Source organism: Calidris pugnax, unplaced genomic scaffold, assembly GCF_001431845.1.
Source record: "Calidris pugnax isolate Ruff unplaced genomic scaffold, ASM143184v1 scaffold3, whole genome shotgun sequence".
NCBI classification, from domain to species: domain Eukaryota; kingdom Metazoa; phylum Chordata; class Aves; order Charadriiformes; family Scolopacidae; genus Calidris; species Calidris pugnax.
This window is the reverse complement of record NW_015090799.1, coordinates 219281-236208: the sequence shown is the minus strand read 5'-3', so window position 1 is coordinate 236208 and position 16928 is coordinate 219281. Positions and strand designations below refer to the sequence as shown.

Below are 16928 nucleotides of genomic sequence, written 5' to 3'. Positions count from 1 at the left end.
TCCCACCAGACCAGGTTGCTCCAAGCCCCATCCAGCCTGGCCTTGAACCCCTCCAGGGATGGGGCAGCCACAGCTTCTCTGGGCAACCAGGGCCACGCTCTCACCACCCTCACAGCAAAGAATTGCTTCCCAATATCTCATCTAAATCTCCCTTATTTCAGTTAAAAACCATTACCCCTTGTTCTATGGCTCCCCTCCCTGATCAAGAGTCCCTCCCCATCTCTCCTGGAGCCCCTTGAGGGACTGGAAGGGGCTCTGAGGTCTCCCTGGAGCCTTCTCTTCTCCAGCCTGAACTCCCCCAACTCTCGCAGCCTGTCTTCATAGGAGAGGTGCTCCAGACCTTGGATCATTTTCATGGCTTCCGCTGGACCTGTTCCAACAGGTCCATGTCCTTCCTGTGCTGAGGACTCCAAAGCTGGACACAGTACTCCAGGTGGGGTCTCACGAGCGTAGAGTAGAGGGGCAGAATGACCTCCCTCGCCCTGCTGGCCATGCTTCTTTTGATGCAGCCCAGGATTCATTTTCCTTTCTGGGCTCCCAGTGCTCACTGCCAGCTCTTGTTGAGCTTCTCATCCACGAGCACTTCCAAGTCCTTCTCCTCAGGGTTTCTCTCAATCCGATCTCCACCCAACCTGTATTTGTGCCTGGGATTGCCACGTCCCAGGTGCAGGACTCCTCACTTGGCTTGGTTGCTCTTCATGAGGTTTGCACGGACCCACCTCTCCAGCCTGTCCAGGTCCCTCTGGATGACATCCCTTCCCTCCAGCTTGTCGACCGTGCCACACAGCTTGGTGTCATAGAATCATAGAATCATTCAGGTTGGAAGAGACCCTTGGGATCATGAGTCCAACCATCTATCCTACTCTACAAAGTCCTCCCCTACACCATGTCCCTTAGCACTGTATCTAAACGGCCCTTAAACACAGCCAGGGATGGTGACTCCACCCCCTCCCTGGGCAGCCTGTTCCAATGCCCTATCACTCTTTCGGTGAAAAATTCTTTCCTAATGTTCAATCTAAACTTACCCTGTTGGAGCTTGAAGCCATTCCCTCTCATTCTGTCACTAATTACCTGTGAGAAGAGACCAGCACCAACCTCTCTACAGTGTCCTTTCACGAAGTTGTAGAGAGTGATGAGGTCTCCCCTCAGCCTCCTCTTCCTCAAACTAAACAGTCCCAACTCCCTCAGCCGCTCCTCATACGATTTGTTTTCGTTGGCAAACTTGCTGAGTGCATTCAATCCCACCATCCATGTCTCCAACAAAGATGTTGAACAGCACTGGTCCCAGTGTCGACCCCTGAGGAACACCACTCCTCACCGGCCACCACTTGGACATTGAGCTGTTGACCACAACCCTTTGAGTACGGCCATCCAGCCGGTTCCTTACCAAGCCCTTGGAGGCTGCCTTCACTTGGCTTAAGCCTGTGAACTCACCAAGTGGTGATGTGTGGGCTCAGCCTGTAATGAGTCATGTTGAGATTGTCTCAGAGCAGCATGCGATGCCATGTGCTCCGATGAAAATGAGCGCCGCATGCTGAGCCGAGGAGCACCAGGCACTTAACTACCCCTGATCTGTCAACTTTATTGATTTGTTTTTTTCCTTTTAAGGTTGGTTGCCTGGTTCATGTGAGTTTGTGTTGCGCTCTGACTGTCCTCAAAGCTTTAAATCTATCATCTGTTCTGGCTACTAGTGGCTGAAACTAGGACAATTCGAAGTTTCCCTAAAGGAAGAGATTGATGCTTCTTGAACGCAGCAGTTCAGGGGAAAAGGGACATTCTTCCAAAAATTCCTAATTTTCTGCAGGCACTGTTCTATAGCTGTGTACTATTCCAGCAGCATGAGGAGAGGATTTTCCTCTTGAACCCTAAACTAGGGTGCTTAGCAGTATTCCCATCAAACTTAACTTTCTGCAGAAATTTCTTACCTGGACTCAAGAAAAGGCTAATCCGTTTCTTGTCCATTTCTCCCTCAAAACCAGGATTGATCTTATTCTTTTTTTTTTCTTATTTGTAGCAACAACTCTGCTTCTTCATGGAGTTGTGTGAAAACGCTGCCTGACAGACAAACTGCTAATCTCTTAAAAGCTCTCTTAGATTAATTAGGGGCAGACCTACCTGACAAGTTAACACATTCTTTTGCTGTTGGGAGCGTGTCGGTGTCTCTGCTTTGATCTCCAGTTAGGAGGAAGATTGCGGGGATATCTATCCCAGGCAAATCTATCAGTTGTCAGGGGTGACATCTGTTAATTTGCTCTTGTTGAGGAGTGCAACCTAGTGAAGAGATGCACAGGTAAACATAATACAGCCTATGGCAAATGCTTTCTTAAAATAAGAAATGTGGAATCAGGTCCCTGTGGAATACAGTTTAAATTCCAATATCTGGTGCAAACCTTACAGACAGAGTAGTGGTTGAAAGACACACACGTGAGACTGTTACTTGGCTTTATGATGTCAACCCAATATGTTGGGAGAAGTGGAAAGTAACAATAACTCATAAAGGGCTTAGCTATGCTGTTGTGGAGTTCAATTCTGCTTTTAAACTTGAGTTCACAGGTGCTGTAGCATCTAACAGGACCTAAAAAAATAGTTAATGGTTAGTATAAGAAGAGGTATGTAGAATCATAGAGTTATATGGGGTTGGAAGGGACCTCTGGAGATCATCTTGTCCAACCCCCCCACCGGAGCAGGTCTACCTACAGCATGTTGCACAGGAACGTGTCCAGGAGGGGTTTGAATGTCTCCAGAGAAGGAGACTCCACCACCTCCCTGGGCAGCCTCTGCCAGGGCTCTGCCACCCTCACAGCAAAGAAGTTCCTCCTCAGGTTTAGGTGGAACTCCTTATGTTCAAGTTTGTGCCCATTCCCTCTTGTCCTGTCCCTGGGCACCACTGAGAAAAGACCAGCCCCATCCTCCTGACACCCTCCCTTTGTAAGTATTTGTATGCATTAATTAGATCTCCCCTCAGCCTTCTCTTCTCCAGACTAAACAGACCCAAGTCCCTCAGTCTTTCCTCATCAGAGAGATGCTCCAGGCCCCTCATCATCTCAACAGCATCTCAACCTCAACAGCAGTTCCCTGTCCTTCTGGAACTGGGGAGCCCAGAACTGGACACAAGTCCTTCTTGAACTGTAGCTTATGATGGAGGAGAGATTAGAAAGAGAGCAAACCAAATGTTGCCTTTGCTTGTGCTAGTGATCCATAAATTAGGTGTTTCCCTGGCTTAATCAGAAACAGCTTTCAGGAGTGTGTTGTGTGCAGGGAACTACATATTAGTCCTTCCATATTCATAGCATACATTATACTGTGACCTGGTGTAGGTGAGTGGTTTTTAATTTATTTCTTTTCCATGTTTTATTTAGCACTTCTTTAAGTTTCACAAGGAGAATTTCTGTCTCTTCATCAGGGACTGGTCTGTTACGCAGTGGTGAGGTATTTTCCTCACTTAATACAAACAAGAAATCTAGTTACGTATTGTTGGCATTTGCTAGGTTTTGAGAGGTTTAATCACAGCTACTGTAATAAGACAAATAGATAATCTTTAAATCTATAGCTAAGCCAATTTAGAGGCATCTTTTGGCTACAAATCAGATTTAAAAACTATTTCCCTATGAGTGAGAACAGTTGTTTCACTATATAATCCTCTTAATTGAATTATTGTTGGAATAAATAATTAAAAAAAAACCAAACAACATCTGTATTCTTCATTTTTTTGTGCTTGAGTCTAAATTTTGACCACATTAATCATCCTGTTGTTTGCTGTGCATCAAACCAATGCTTGTTGTGTAGTACACTTCTCTGACTACTCGATCTTGAGCGTCCCTGTCATCGTCTTTGAAGAAGGGCCACTGACCCCTTATCTAAGGCAGGAATTTAGAGGAGAGGTAGGAATTTATGAAAATCAACTTTTAAAATACTTCATGTTGCTTTTCCTAATTTGTTCTCTATATTTAGCATTTATTTTTCAGTTACAGCAGTATGTCCTGTCCTTTGAAAGTGTTTATTTTTGTCCTGTAACTTCCAGTTTCGCAAAGGAGGGAAAATATATATTAAGGGAAAAGCTAAAAATGAACAGTGTTTCTCTGTGGGGAAAAAATAAACCAAAAGCTTAGTCTAAATTTTGGGTGCTACACACATCATTCTCTGCCAATACCCATACTGATACTTAACTTGAAATACTTGACCAGCAGTGTGCCCAGGTGGCCAAGAAGGCCACCAGCATCCCAGCCTGTATCAGGAACAGTGTGACCAGCAGGACTGGGGCAGCAATGGTCTCCCTGGACTGGGCACTGGGGAGGTCCCGCCTCGAGGGCTGTGTCCAGTTTTGGGCCCTTTGGGGCTGGAGCAGGTCCAGAGAAGGGCAACGGAGCTGGTGAGGGGTCTGGAGCACAAGTCTTGTGAGGAGAGGCTGAGGGAGCTGGGGGTGTTCAGCCTGGAGAAAAGGAGGCTGAGGGGAGACCTTCTGGCTCTCTCCAACTCCCTGAAAGGAAGGTGTAGCCAGGGGGGGTCGGTCTCTGCTCCCAAGGAACAGGTGATGGGGCAAGAGGAAATGGCCTCAAGTTGTGTCAGGGGAGGTTTAGGATGGGTTATTAAGCCTTGGAATGGACTGTCTAGGACAGTAATGGAGTCACCATGCCTGGAGGTATTTAAAAGATGGGTAGACGTGATGCTGAGGGACATAGTTTGGTGGTGGTTTTGTCGCTGTTGGGTTGATGGTTGAACTCAATGATCTTAAAGGTCCCTTCCAACCTGGACGATTCTATGATTCTATGACCAGAGAGGGAATTTATTACACTCTGTCCTTTGTTATTGCAGAATAGCAGCTATGATGATGTGTGGGTAGTGGATACACGGGGGTTTTATGTGATTTAGCCAGTATGTTACAGCTGTAAAAGGTAGTGATAAAACTTGGATTACTGGTATGGAGCATAGTCATGCCTTGTTGAAGGAAGCGTTGACACCGTTGGGTTCAGGGAGAGCAGGACTGAGCGCTGGGGGGGCTGGTTTTGAGTCTGCAACAAGGCTTCCAACAGTTCTCTGCTTCTCAGACATAGGTTGCCTGTTTGCTTTGTGTCTTCCCTCGTCGCACAGTGAGTATGAAGTAGGACTTGGGTGTCTCTCTTCACTTGAGACCTATCAAACTGGTTGGTATCGCATAGCCGGGCAACTGTAATTAACAACTTCTACTTTTCTTCTCTCTTTACTTCCTTCTTCCATCTGTTGATCTTTTTTCACTAAAAATAAACTGAGAAGTCTTTGGGGTTTTTTTTTGTTTGTTTGTTTCTATTTTTGCGTTTTTCTGTGTGTGGAAAGCACTAGATTTTCTTTGGTGGTGTTTCTGGAGCACAGTGCTGTCTTGCAGTTCAGCAATTACGGCTCGTGACCTTTCTGTAACATGTTTTTAATGACACTCCTGTTTAGTCATAAGTGGTCTGCAGTTCCCCCTTCTCAAAGCTCCATCATAGGATTTGTTTTGAAGTGTAAATCTGTATTTTTTCAGGAAAAAGATAAGAAAAGGAATGCATGAATTTTAGAGCAAAATCCTAATAGAACCATGTTAATTTATAATTAATTTATAATAGCACTAGCTGCTAAAGATAGGTATGTTCTCCAGTTACTGCTCATCCTTTTCCTTTCAGGAATTATCTCAAAATAACCTGCATGGATCTTTTTCCTTTAACAAATGTTTTTCAATCAAATACCTGTTTGTGATTGGAATACCTTGGTTGCTGTTAACGGCTCACAAGATCTTTAGGAAATTATAGAATAGAATGCTATGGGGTTGGAAGGGACCTCTGGAGATCATCCAGTCCAACCCCCTGCCAGAGCAGGTCTACCCAGAGCAGGTCCCACAGGAACGTCTCCAGGTGGGGTTTGAATGTCTCCAAAGAAGGAGACTCCACCACCTCCCTGGGCAGCCTCTGCCAGGGCTCACAGCAAAGAAGTTCCTCCTCGTGTTAAGGTGAAACTTCTTATATTCAAGTTTGTGCCCATTCCCTATTGTCCTATTATCATGTTTGCCTTGGAACTTAAAGGTGATTTGAGTATGCTGTGTTAATCATCAGTGTTAACGTCGCTCTGAAAGTCAAAGCTGGTGTTTTCTTGTGTTGTGTGAAGGATGGTCCCTCAAATGGGACTTCCCCATAACACGAACCCTGGCTCATGGAATTAATAATTCCTGTTAGCGGCTCGGTTTCAGTTCATTTCATGCTCTGACAACTGAGGTTTTGGGCTGATGTATGTCTGTATTAAGTCTCCAGTTCTCTCTTTGTACTGTTACACCGTCAAGAGGCACGTCATTTAAGTGACACTTATCTCCAGATAACTTGGAGTTTTGCGTAACCTAATGCAAGTCACTGACTGCCATCATTGAAGAGATAATCCAGCTCTGCTTATTCCAAGTGGTAGGAAAAAAAAATCAGTACCTAAAATTTTAAATTACTTGAATTTTAGTTTTAAACCATTGTTCTGCCATCGTAGCTTCTAAATATGTACCAGAAATTTAAGGAAATGAGTTTGTCCTTTCACAAGATCTTATTGCTGTCTCCAACTCCCTGAAAGGAGGGTGTAGCCAGGGGGGGTCGGTCTCTTCTCCCAAGTCACAGGTGATGGGACAAGAGGAAATGGCCACAAGTTGCACCAGGGGAGGTTCAGATTGAAGATTAGGAAAAATTTTTACACTGAAAGGATTGTCAGGCATTGGAATGGGCTGCCCAGGGAAGAGGCACCATCCCTGGACGTGTTCAAAAGGTGGGTTGACATAGTGCTCAGTGACATGGTTTAGTGATGGTTTTTATGTCAGAGGTGGGTTGATGGTTGGACTAGATGATCTTGAAGGTCCCTTCCAACCTAGATGATTCTATGATTCTATGAAGCTAGGAGCCAATTAATTTTTTAAACCTAGTGTTTTGGAACATAGATGGTGGAGTTCAGGAGTAGCGTATTTTGCCAGCTCTGCACTGACAAGCCAAGAAAGAATAAACAATCTGTGAAAACTCTGTGGTGACCAAAGACACTTGGAGATAATTTTACTTTTTATTTCCAGTGCTGTTGATGACGCCAAATCATCTATCTAAAATCAGAATATAGGAATCAGATGGTGAGAATATTTAGTGAGGCCTTGTTCTCTCTGCCAGACGTACCACAAGACACAAACAGCTACGGTGGCAGTTAATTTAGATTTTTAAAACAATCAGTGTCCTCTTTAGTGGGGAAGTTTGCTTACTTTCAAGACCTTCTTCAAGGTGCAGCACTTCCATGTCATACACTGGGGGTGTGGTTGGTTCTTTCCTCTTTTCCATGCCTTTCACATTTCTTTCCTTGCTCTTTAGGCAAGTGGTTTTATGTTCAGAGGGTCTGGAGTCACCTAAATTGACAGAAGTTTGCTCGTAAACAAAAAAAAATCCTAGCTAGTACTAAAAAAAGTTTATATGTAAGAAGGGAAGTTCATAATTGTTTCCAAGTGGAATCATCCAATTCCTAAAGAAGAACCTACATCTTCTTGTTTGGGTTTTTTTAGCCCTGCCGACTGTAGTAGGTATCACTCCTTCAGTGGGCATTCAAGAGGGGTCATGAAAATCAAGCAGGTGGTTAATATTAGAGGGGATGGATGATCCAGCAGGTATTATTTTACATTTAAAATGCATGTTGTGCTAGTGCTCTGTAAGTGCTTTCACGTCAGCCACAAAAATGACAAGCTAGAACAATACGGGAAAGAGACCTTTAATATATAATACTGTGTTATGCTTTTAATCTCCAAGGTCTCCATGATTCAGTTTAGAGTTTGTATTTGATTTTTCTATCTGATAGATTGCTTTATAATTTAGGACCTTATTCTCCTATAATTTAGGAATTTATTCTCCTTTTTTTCCTCCCAGTTCCTACATTAACCTGGCACAATCAGACTATTTATTTGTGTTATTTCCACCACTTAAATAAAGGTCCAGAAGCTTACTTTGTGTCATCTCTATAGCTTCTCTATAGTTTCATAGTGCACAAGGAAGGACGGACTCTGATTCGCTTTTCTCTTAGCTCTGCAGAATCAGTAGGAAAAAGGTCAACAGCTGCTCTCAGAAAATAAATGGGCAAGAAAGTGATGGTCACCGTTGTCCTTCACACAGCTAAGGTTTTAAACTGAAAGAGGGGACATTTAGGTGAGATCTCAGAAATTCTTTGGTGTGAGGGTGGTGAGACCCCATCCCAGGTTGCCCAGAGAAGCTGTGGCTGCCCCATCCCTGGAGGGGTTCAAGGCCAGGCTGGATGGGGCTTGGAGCAACCTGGTCTGGTGGGAGGTGTCCCTGCCCAGGGCAGGGGGTTGGAACTCGGTGATCTTTAAGGTCCCTTCCAACCCGAACCATTCTGTGGTAGAGAGGCTCTGCAGAGAGATCTCGACAGGCTGGATCGATGGGCCGAGACCAACGGGATGAGGTTCAACAAGGCCAAGTGCCAAGTCCTGCACTTGGGTCACACCACCCCCCTGCAGCGCTACAGGCCTGGGGCAGAGTGGCTGGAGCTGCCTGGCAGAAAAGGACCTGGGGGTGTTGGTCGACTGTGGGCTGAACAGGAGCCAGCAGTGTGCCCAGGCGGCCAAGAAGGCCACCAGCATCCTGGCCTGTGTCAGGAACAGCGTGGGGAGTAGGGCCCGAGAGGTGATTGTCCCCCTGTACTGGGCACTGGTGAGGCCTCACCTTGAGTACTGTGTCCAGTTTTGGGCCCCCTACCATAAAAAAGACATTGAGGGGCTGGAGCGGGTCCAGAGAAGGGCGACAAAGATGGTGAGGGGTCTGGAGAATAAGTCTTATGAGGAGAGGCTGAGGGAGCTGGGGTTATTCAGCCTGGAGAAGAGGAGGCTGAGGGGAGACCTTATTGCTCTCTACAACTCCCTGAAAGGAGGGTGTAGAGAGGTGGGGGTCGGTCTCTTTTCTCAAGTCACAGGCGACAGGACGAGAGGAAATGGCCTCAAGTTGCGCCAGGGGAGGTTCAGGCTGGATATTAGGAAAAATTTTTTCCCTGAAAGGGTCATCAGGCATTGGAATGGGCTGCCCAGGGAGGTGGTTGAGGCCCCATCCCTGGAGGTGTTCAAAAGAGGGGTTGATGTAGTGCTGGGAGGTATGGTTTAGTGATGATGCTCCTTGTTTGTTGTGTGGGTGTCTATTTTTGTCAGTGAGGTTGACGGTTGGACAAGATGATCTTTAAGGTCCCTTCCAACCTAGAAGATTCTGTGATTCTGTGATTCTAAGCATTGCAGTGGTGCAGCTGATGTTCTGCAGCCAGTGGATGCCCCTGGAGTTTGGGGCTATGTTATTCCCTTACTGGTCTCACATTCCCACCTGGTGGGTCTTCCCTCTTGTCTTCAGGTTGAGACAAGCCATAAGATTATGACTTGCAGTGTGTGGGTGCCACCAGCTTCACGGGATGCCCATCAGAGATCTTGAGCTTCCATGGCTTTTTCAGCTGGCATGTTTTTGTCCTGCAGTGACGTCAGACAAATGAAAGCAGCAATTTGAAAAAATTAGGCTGCTGAGGTTTCTATATATAGCAGTTCTCAAATCCCAAGAAAGCCAGTGCTCTCCTCTAGTCTGTTTTTAGCTGTCAGTGTTTGTAAATTAATATTAACAGAGTTGGTCTTAAGTAGAATTTTAAGTGCCTTTACATTTTGTTTTGGTTTTTTTCCTTCTGCTTGCTATTTCCAGCTTTTTTTTCTCTTATTGGTGTTTTTATTTCAATTAAAAACACATGTCTTTTTTTCAGACCCCTTTGCTTTTTTCCTTTATACTAATGATGAGTTGACCTTCAGCAGAAGGAATTGTGGTCATCACATTTACTGAGAAGCACCTGACTTGCATCAAAATCAGGCTGGTTAGATGTCAGGCAGGGGACATAGCTTCAGCTTTAGGTTTCTGTGCACACCATTTCTCATAAATTAAACATGAGGATCTCCATATATTCGCGTGATTTATTATTTTTTTAATTTATTTTTTTTTTTAATGAAGCTGAATTTGTACTGACAGCATGAGGGAGACAGGGAGGGGATTAAAGAGTCAATGACTGGTACTTTTTTTTTTAATGAAGCTGAATTTGTACTGACAGCATGAGGGAGACAGGGAGGGGATTAAAGAAAGAGTCAATGACTGGTAGAGTAGGGAAGGCAGAGTGTAACTCTGTGGCACATGTTAGAAGAATTTATGAAGCTGACTGCTGCTGTTTTATGTATTTACTCTTAAAATAACATTGTTTGACTTCTTTTATATACAGCAGAAAAGGTAGGGCAAGAAATAGTTCTCACAGAGGGTTTTATGAACATTTTTGAATCTGTACGACTTTGGTAACACACAGACACGGAGAATGCTGGTCTGTTTCTCATCCAGAGATGCCACCTGAGTGTTCACAGATGTCAAAGTTGAGAGCCTACAGCAAAAAGCCATAGTTTTGCTTTGCTGAGAAGTGGTGAAACTTGTTACCCTTAATCAAGAGTTACAACCATCCTCTCACCCCTCTGGCCTGATGAGAGTGGGACCTAACGATATTCTTTTGTGGCACAGGATCATTGCGTGGAGAGGAAAGGAGTCACTGATGGACTTTATTCATGTTCTTTCTATTATATGCTGCTGGTTGAAAAAAATAATGCTTTCCATGTGCGCGGAGCAACGCAATTCACGTTCATGAGGGTAGAATGAGAAACAGACTTGAGAATCTTGCATTTAATTTAAGCTTCCTTTAATTCGCTCTGCACTTCTTAATTCATTTGTATACGCGTATTATTTTCACTCTCAAGTGACTGAAATATAGGAAGGAGGGGGTTGAGAGCAGCAGTTTTGTGCACAGGATCTGTTTTTCTGGGTGGTGACAGGCTTTTTTTTCTTTAATCTGTTCATTACTGGACCCTACATTTGGATTTTTCCAATGTTACTCCTAGATCTTTTCTGGCTGAATGTGAGCCTGTAACCTGACCACAGGATCATATCCTACGACAGGCTTTTTTTTCTTTAATCTGTTCATTGCTGGACCCTACATTTGGATTTTTCCAGTGTTACTCCTAGATCTTTTTGGCTGAATGCGAGCCTGTAACCTGACCACAGGATCGTATCCTATGTGACCACAGGATTATAGATGTTAGACTTTTCAGCTGAATAAACTTCTGGGTTTTTTTGACACAATTAATACTAGTAGCTCTTGCCTGTCTATTTAATGAGCTGGCCTTACCTACGTACTGTCTGTTGGTGGCACAGAAGGTCAGTCCCATATCAGGCTGCCTTGGCCCTTTTTCTCTTGCCACGTAAGCAAGGGGAGTGTTATAGTGCCGAAGTGGCAGGAGATCCCCACGTGTGGTACATTGTCACTAAAAATATGTCTTAGGAGGGCTCGTTGGAGTTGCTGCCAGCACACACTCGTTTCCTACGTGCTGTACAGCCTTCCCTCAAAAGAGAACTGATTCTTCTTTCATTAGTAGTTCACACTGCATACCTAATAACATGCTTCCCTGTAACTGTTGTAGGTGATCTGCCTTGTCAAGAGGCAGATTAGCTTTTTAATCACTGAATCAAGTCTTTGATACCTTGTGGAATTATTCTGTTAATCCGTTATGTAGAAAACGAGCAGACTATAGCTTCCAGGAGGGAGAGAGGTCTTACGTGGTGTATCATTAAATTTCTCTCTTTTCAGGCCACTGTCATGAGAAAAATCCAGATGGCAGTCATGACAAGGAGAAATACTTCGATGGCCACCATGAGTCAGTTACAGCAGTGACAGAAGGACGCTCCGAGGGAGGGACAGAAGATCCAGACATCCTTACTCAGAGTTCAGCAAGGGATCCCTCCTTCTTGAGACTGGAAAGTAAGTCACAGAATGACAGAATGATTTGGGGTTGGAAGGGACCTCTGGAGATCATCTAGTCCAACCCCCTGCCAGAGCAGGTTGCACAGGAATGTGTCCGGGTAGGGTTTGAATGTCACCAGAGATGGAGACTCCACCACCCCTCTGGACAGAGAGATGCTCCAGTCCCCTCATCATCTTTGTAGCCCTCTGCTGGACCCTCTCCAGCAGTTCCCTGTCTTTCTGGAACTGGGGAGTCCAGACCTGGACACACTGCTCCAGATGTGGCCTCACCAGGGTAGAGCTTTAAAATCAATGGTGGCAAATGAGTCGGTTCTAGATCTTTCAGAAGAGCTTTCTTCCTTCCTTCAAGAAGCTATGTTTTCACCCCCCTCTGAAAAGTGACAAGTAACCCTTAAAACTGGTTTCATTCCCTTCACTGTTCTTCTTCTCCAAGTGTAGCATCAAAATGCATTCAATAAAAAAAATGAGATCGAGGTTTAGACATTTTCCAAGGTAAAGGAGGTAGTTTCTTGCCAGGGTCTACAAACACATGTTGATTGTACCTCAGTGAATTGTGTATCAGCTGTGCCAGACAGAAGGAAAGAAAACCAGGGTGTATGGTTAAGGCACAGAGAGCTTTATTCGGTGTTTAATGCACGTATATAAAGACTCCAACTCTTTACTTCCTCAAACGGGCAAAATTCTGGTTTGGAAAGGAAACTAGTGAAAGTGGTCTAGAGTTACTGGTCTTTTGAAGCAAGAATTGATGCTTATTTGCAGTGGGAAGGTCTGCATTCTCCAGTCCCCCTCTCCATTTGCAGCATGCAGTGAGTTGTCAGTGGTATTTGGTTTGTGCAAATGGAAAAGTCAGGTCACAGGGAAAAAAAGACCCTTTTAAGACAATTTGTGGAAGCACCAGGAAAAGAACTTTGTGACGTTTTTATGGTGTTCCCTCTCAGACACGGTCACTGCAGAAAGCAACGGTTCAGAGGGAGTGGAGGGTTTAGAAGATGATCAGATGTCTGAAGAGATGCTGGCTTTGGTGGATGAGTTTGAAAACTCGTGGCCTCAGGAAGCTTTCGAAGGGGCGCTGGAGGTCAAAGGTCGTCGGATGGACTTGCAGGGAATCCGTGTCCTAAAGAAGGGATCTCAGGATGGACTGGCCAGCTCCTGTTTTGGGGACTGTGGTGATGATGATGATGAAGCTGAATGGGTAAGTTCGGATGAGTTTACTTAAGACTTACGCCAACTTACTGTTGTGGTGGAGGGAAAGATGAGGACACTGCATGGGGTTTAATGCTGGAAAATATATATATATAGGAACTTCCCCTATGGACCTAAAAGCTGGTTCATGGCTTGTGTGATATGAATAAGTAGTTTCAATCCATCTTCTGAAGGAAAGGCCTCCGCAGGACTAAAAAATGGTATCGTACGTCTTGATTATCAGCAGCAAGAGCTGAGGTGTTGAATGATGCTGGGTGCCTTCAAACTTCTTGCTCACAAAGGAGAAAAAGTTTCTAACCCAAAGTTCCGGTTTACCCTGAAACAATGAAATATCTGTTGTCATCCCGTTACGGACAAAATGCATAATGAAAAATGCCTTTCAGTTCTCCAGCAGCTAAATTGGCTTTCTCCCATGTCGGGGATTGAAGTAGTGTACTTTGTTTGCACGGTGTGATGCAGTGAAAGTGAGCAGGCTTAGAGAAGGGGTTGAGATGGGGGGAGAGTGAGAGAAAGGTGTCATCTGGAACACCTTTGAAATTGAATCTTTGGGCTAAAACCAATAGTGTATTGGAGCTGATAATGTTCGTGGTGTTTCTTACTGTTAACTTTCCTAATATTGTTCTTTCCGGTAGATCACTTTTCAGGTCAAACGTTTAAAGAAACCAAAAGCTGAAAGCTTGGATCTCCAGGAGCCAGCTGGGAGAAACGGAGAAGAAGGGACTAATGGAGAAAATGAAAACTTTTACCAAACTGCCCTGGAGATCAGTGGACCAAAGATACCTTCTCCTGGACCAATAGGTAACCTGCTGCTTCTAGAGAAAGCCAAGTCATTTGCAGCTTATATATGACATTGGTTTATTACCATAAATATATGCCACAAAGACTACATAGTAAAATACGCCTTCTAGATGAGTACATGGAAAAATTTGAAATGTCTTCCCTCTGCAACTTCTTTATGAAGTGCAGCGTAGCTTTATCTGCTGAATGAAAGCATTCTAGTTAATTCCCAGAACTTCTGGGGCTGAGGTGGTAAGAGTGGAGAATGAAACAGGATGCCCATGAGCCAGCAATGTGCCCTCATGGCCAAGAAGGCCGATGGCATCCTGGGGGGCATCAGGAAGAGTGTGAGCAGCAGGTGGAGGGAGGTCATCCTGCCCCTCTGCTCTGCCCTGTGGAGGCCCCATCTGGAGCACTGGGTCCAGTTCTGGGACAGGGAACTGCTGGAGAGGGTCCAGCAGAGGGACACAAAGATGATGAGGGGCCTGGAGCATCTCTCTGATGAGGAAAGGCTGAGGGACTTGAGTCTTTTTAGTCTGGAGAAGAGAAGGCTGAGGGGGGATCTGATCAACACCTATAAATACTCAGTGGTGCCCAGAGACAGGACAAGAGATAAAGGGCACAAACTTGAACGTAGGAAGTTCCACCTAAACATGAGGAGGACCTTCTTTGCTGTGAGGGTGGCAGAGCCCTGGCAGAGGCTGCCCAGGGAGGTGGTGGGGTCTCCTTCTCTGGAGACATTCCAACCCCGCCTGGACACGTTCCTGTGGGACCTGCTCTGGGTGGCCCTGCTGTGGAGGGGGTTGGACTGGATGATCTCCAGAGGTCCCTTCCAACCCTATGTCATTCTGTGAAAGCGGTAGATGTTGTGAGTAGAAGTAGTAGAAGATAGAGGGGTGTTTAATGATCTTTTTCTTTAAAACTGAATGGGCAGGGAAATTGGTTTATCAGATGAGAGACAAACCTTCGCAGACAAATGCAGGATGAATTGATTACTTGAATGGATTACTGACTAAACATAAGACGCACAAATCAAAAAACAGAAAGCTTGGTCTTATAAAAATAAAATAAATTTTGAAATATCAGTATTCTGCTGTAATTGGTTTGGTGATGTTATAAGAGAAAACTTAGAGACTGTCTTCCAGAAGGCTAGAGCTACAGAAGCATCGTCGAGTTTTGCACCAACATAGATGAGAAGGTTTGGAGAGAGAGGTGGAGTCTTTTCTAGTTGAGTAGTGGGAGTTGGAGAGCGGTCTGTTGATCTGGTGCAAGCTGGTTCCCCTGCTGGGTGGACAGAAATCATCAGCACGGGATTGCCTGGGATGAAATTTAGGGCTGCTGGAACCTAATGATGCCAAAGAAGAGACCAAAATGCATGGAGGGCGGTTGCTCTGGTCTTACCTTGATTTCAGCAGAGCTAAAAATCTTCATGTCATAGGGCTGATGTGTAAGCAAAGATGTGTTTCTCCCAATACATTTTAGTCCTTGATGATTTGATGACCTCAAAAGTGATTTCACATTATGAAGGCGCTTACGTTAAATCTTTAACTCCTTTTTTTTAGCAACCGAGAGATGTAAGTTATTGAATTAAATGTTTAAATAGGGGGGGGAGGGATTACATGAAAACAGACTATCATTTGTGAGCACACGTTTATCCTTTCCTCAGTGTGTCCTCTCTCCCCCTGAGCTGCTTTTATTACATAGCATCCCTTGGTCGTAGTCGTTACGTAGTTGGGATGGTTCTGATACGAGAGGGAAATATTTGCTCTCATATGGGAACGCCGAGTTAAGCATGTTACCTTGTTAATACAAGCTGGATCCCTAGGACTTGGTGCAGTATCCACCAAATGTAAGGGGAAGATTTCAGTTAAGGTGAAGATCAGGTTCTTGTTTCTCCCAGTGATCTGTTTGTTAACATAAAGCAAGTTACTTAACCTTTCCCTGCCTCGGCTAAGTTCTCTGCTAAATAAGAGGGCTGAATTGTAATGACTAGTTTCAGAAATGTTGCTTACTTGAGTGTAAGAATGTGGCAAAAGCCATTGACTGTCTTAAACCAGTATTCATTGAAAAGAAAGAGCAGTATTTTGCACCCTGGATTGTCGGTGAAAATTCTGGGCAGTTTACACTCACTTGAGAACTTTGTGATGACTCTTACTGATTGGAACTTGTTGTATGACCTTTGTAGCATTACAGAGCACATTGACTTTGCCACACAGCTGCAAGAGCCAGCCATGGAGCCCCTTTGTAACCCAAATCTACCAGCCAGCATGCATACTTTGGACCACCTGCAAGGGGTCTCCAGTCGGGCCAGCTTGCATTACACCGGAGAAAGTCAACTGAAAGAGGTAGGCCGGAGTTGAAGGCTGCCACACAAAACTGGCCCTGCCACAGCAGATTCATCAGTGCCCTGTCTCCAGCAGTGACCTTCAGTGTGTGAATGCTGGGATAACAAGTGCTCTGTAACTAGTGGTGTTCCCCAGGGGTCAGTACTGGATCCAGTCCTCTTCAATATATTCATCAATGACCTGGATGAGGGGATGGAAAGTACCCTCAGCAAGCTTGCTGGTGACACAAAACTAGGAGGGGTGGCTGACACCCCAGAAGGCTGTGCCACCATCCAGCAAGACCTGGACAGGCTGGAGAGCTGGGCTAAGAGAAACTTAATGAAATTCAACAAGGGCAAGTGTAGGGTGCTGCACCTGGGGAGGAATAACCCCCTGCACCAGGACAGGTTGGGGGTGACCTGCTGGAGAGCAGCTCTGAGGAGAAAGACCTGGAAGTCCTGGTGGACAACAGGATGACCATGAGCCAGCAATGATCCCTTGTGGCCAAGAAGGCCAATGGCATCCTGGGGTGCATCAAGAGGACCGTGGCCAGCAGGTGGAGGGAGGTCATCCTGCCCCTCTGCTCTGCCCTGGGGAGGCCCCAGCTGGAGCACTGGGACCAGTTCTGGGCTCCCCAGTTCCAGAAGGACAGGGAACTGCTGGAGAGGGGACAGCAGAGGCTACAGAGATGATGAGGGACCTGGAGCATCTCTGTGATGAGGAAAGGCTGAGGGACTTGGGTCTGTTTAGTCTGGAGAAGAGAAGGCTGAGGGGGGATCTGATCAACACCTA

The 16928-nt window shown here is 45.3% G+C and overlaps 1 protein-coding gene across 1 annotated transcript in view; it reads left to right on the top strand.

The window, feature by feature from the left end:
• Positions 1 to 16928, top strand: part of TTC17 (tetratricopeptide repeat domain 17) — an 88164-nt gene that overhangs the window by 52253 nt on the left and 18983 nt on the right. The window contains exons 17-19 of the mRNA XM_014937181.1: positions 11659 to 11829; positions 12771 to 13024; positions 13668 to 13833. Coding sequence (XP_014792667.1) covers positions 11659 to 11829; positions 12771 to 13024; positions 13668 to 13833 — 591 coding nt within the window. The remainder of the gene's footprint in view (positions 1 to 11658; positions 11830 to 12770; positions 13025 to 13667; positions 13834 to 16928) is intronic.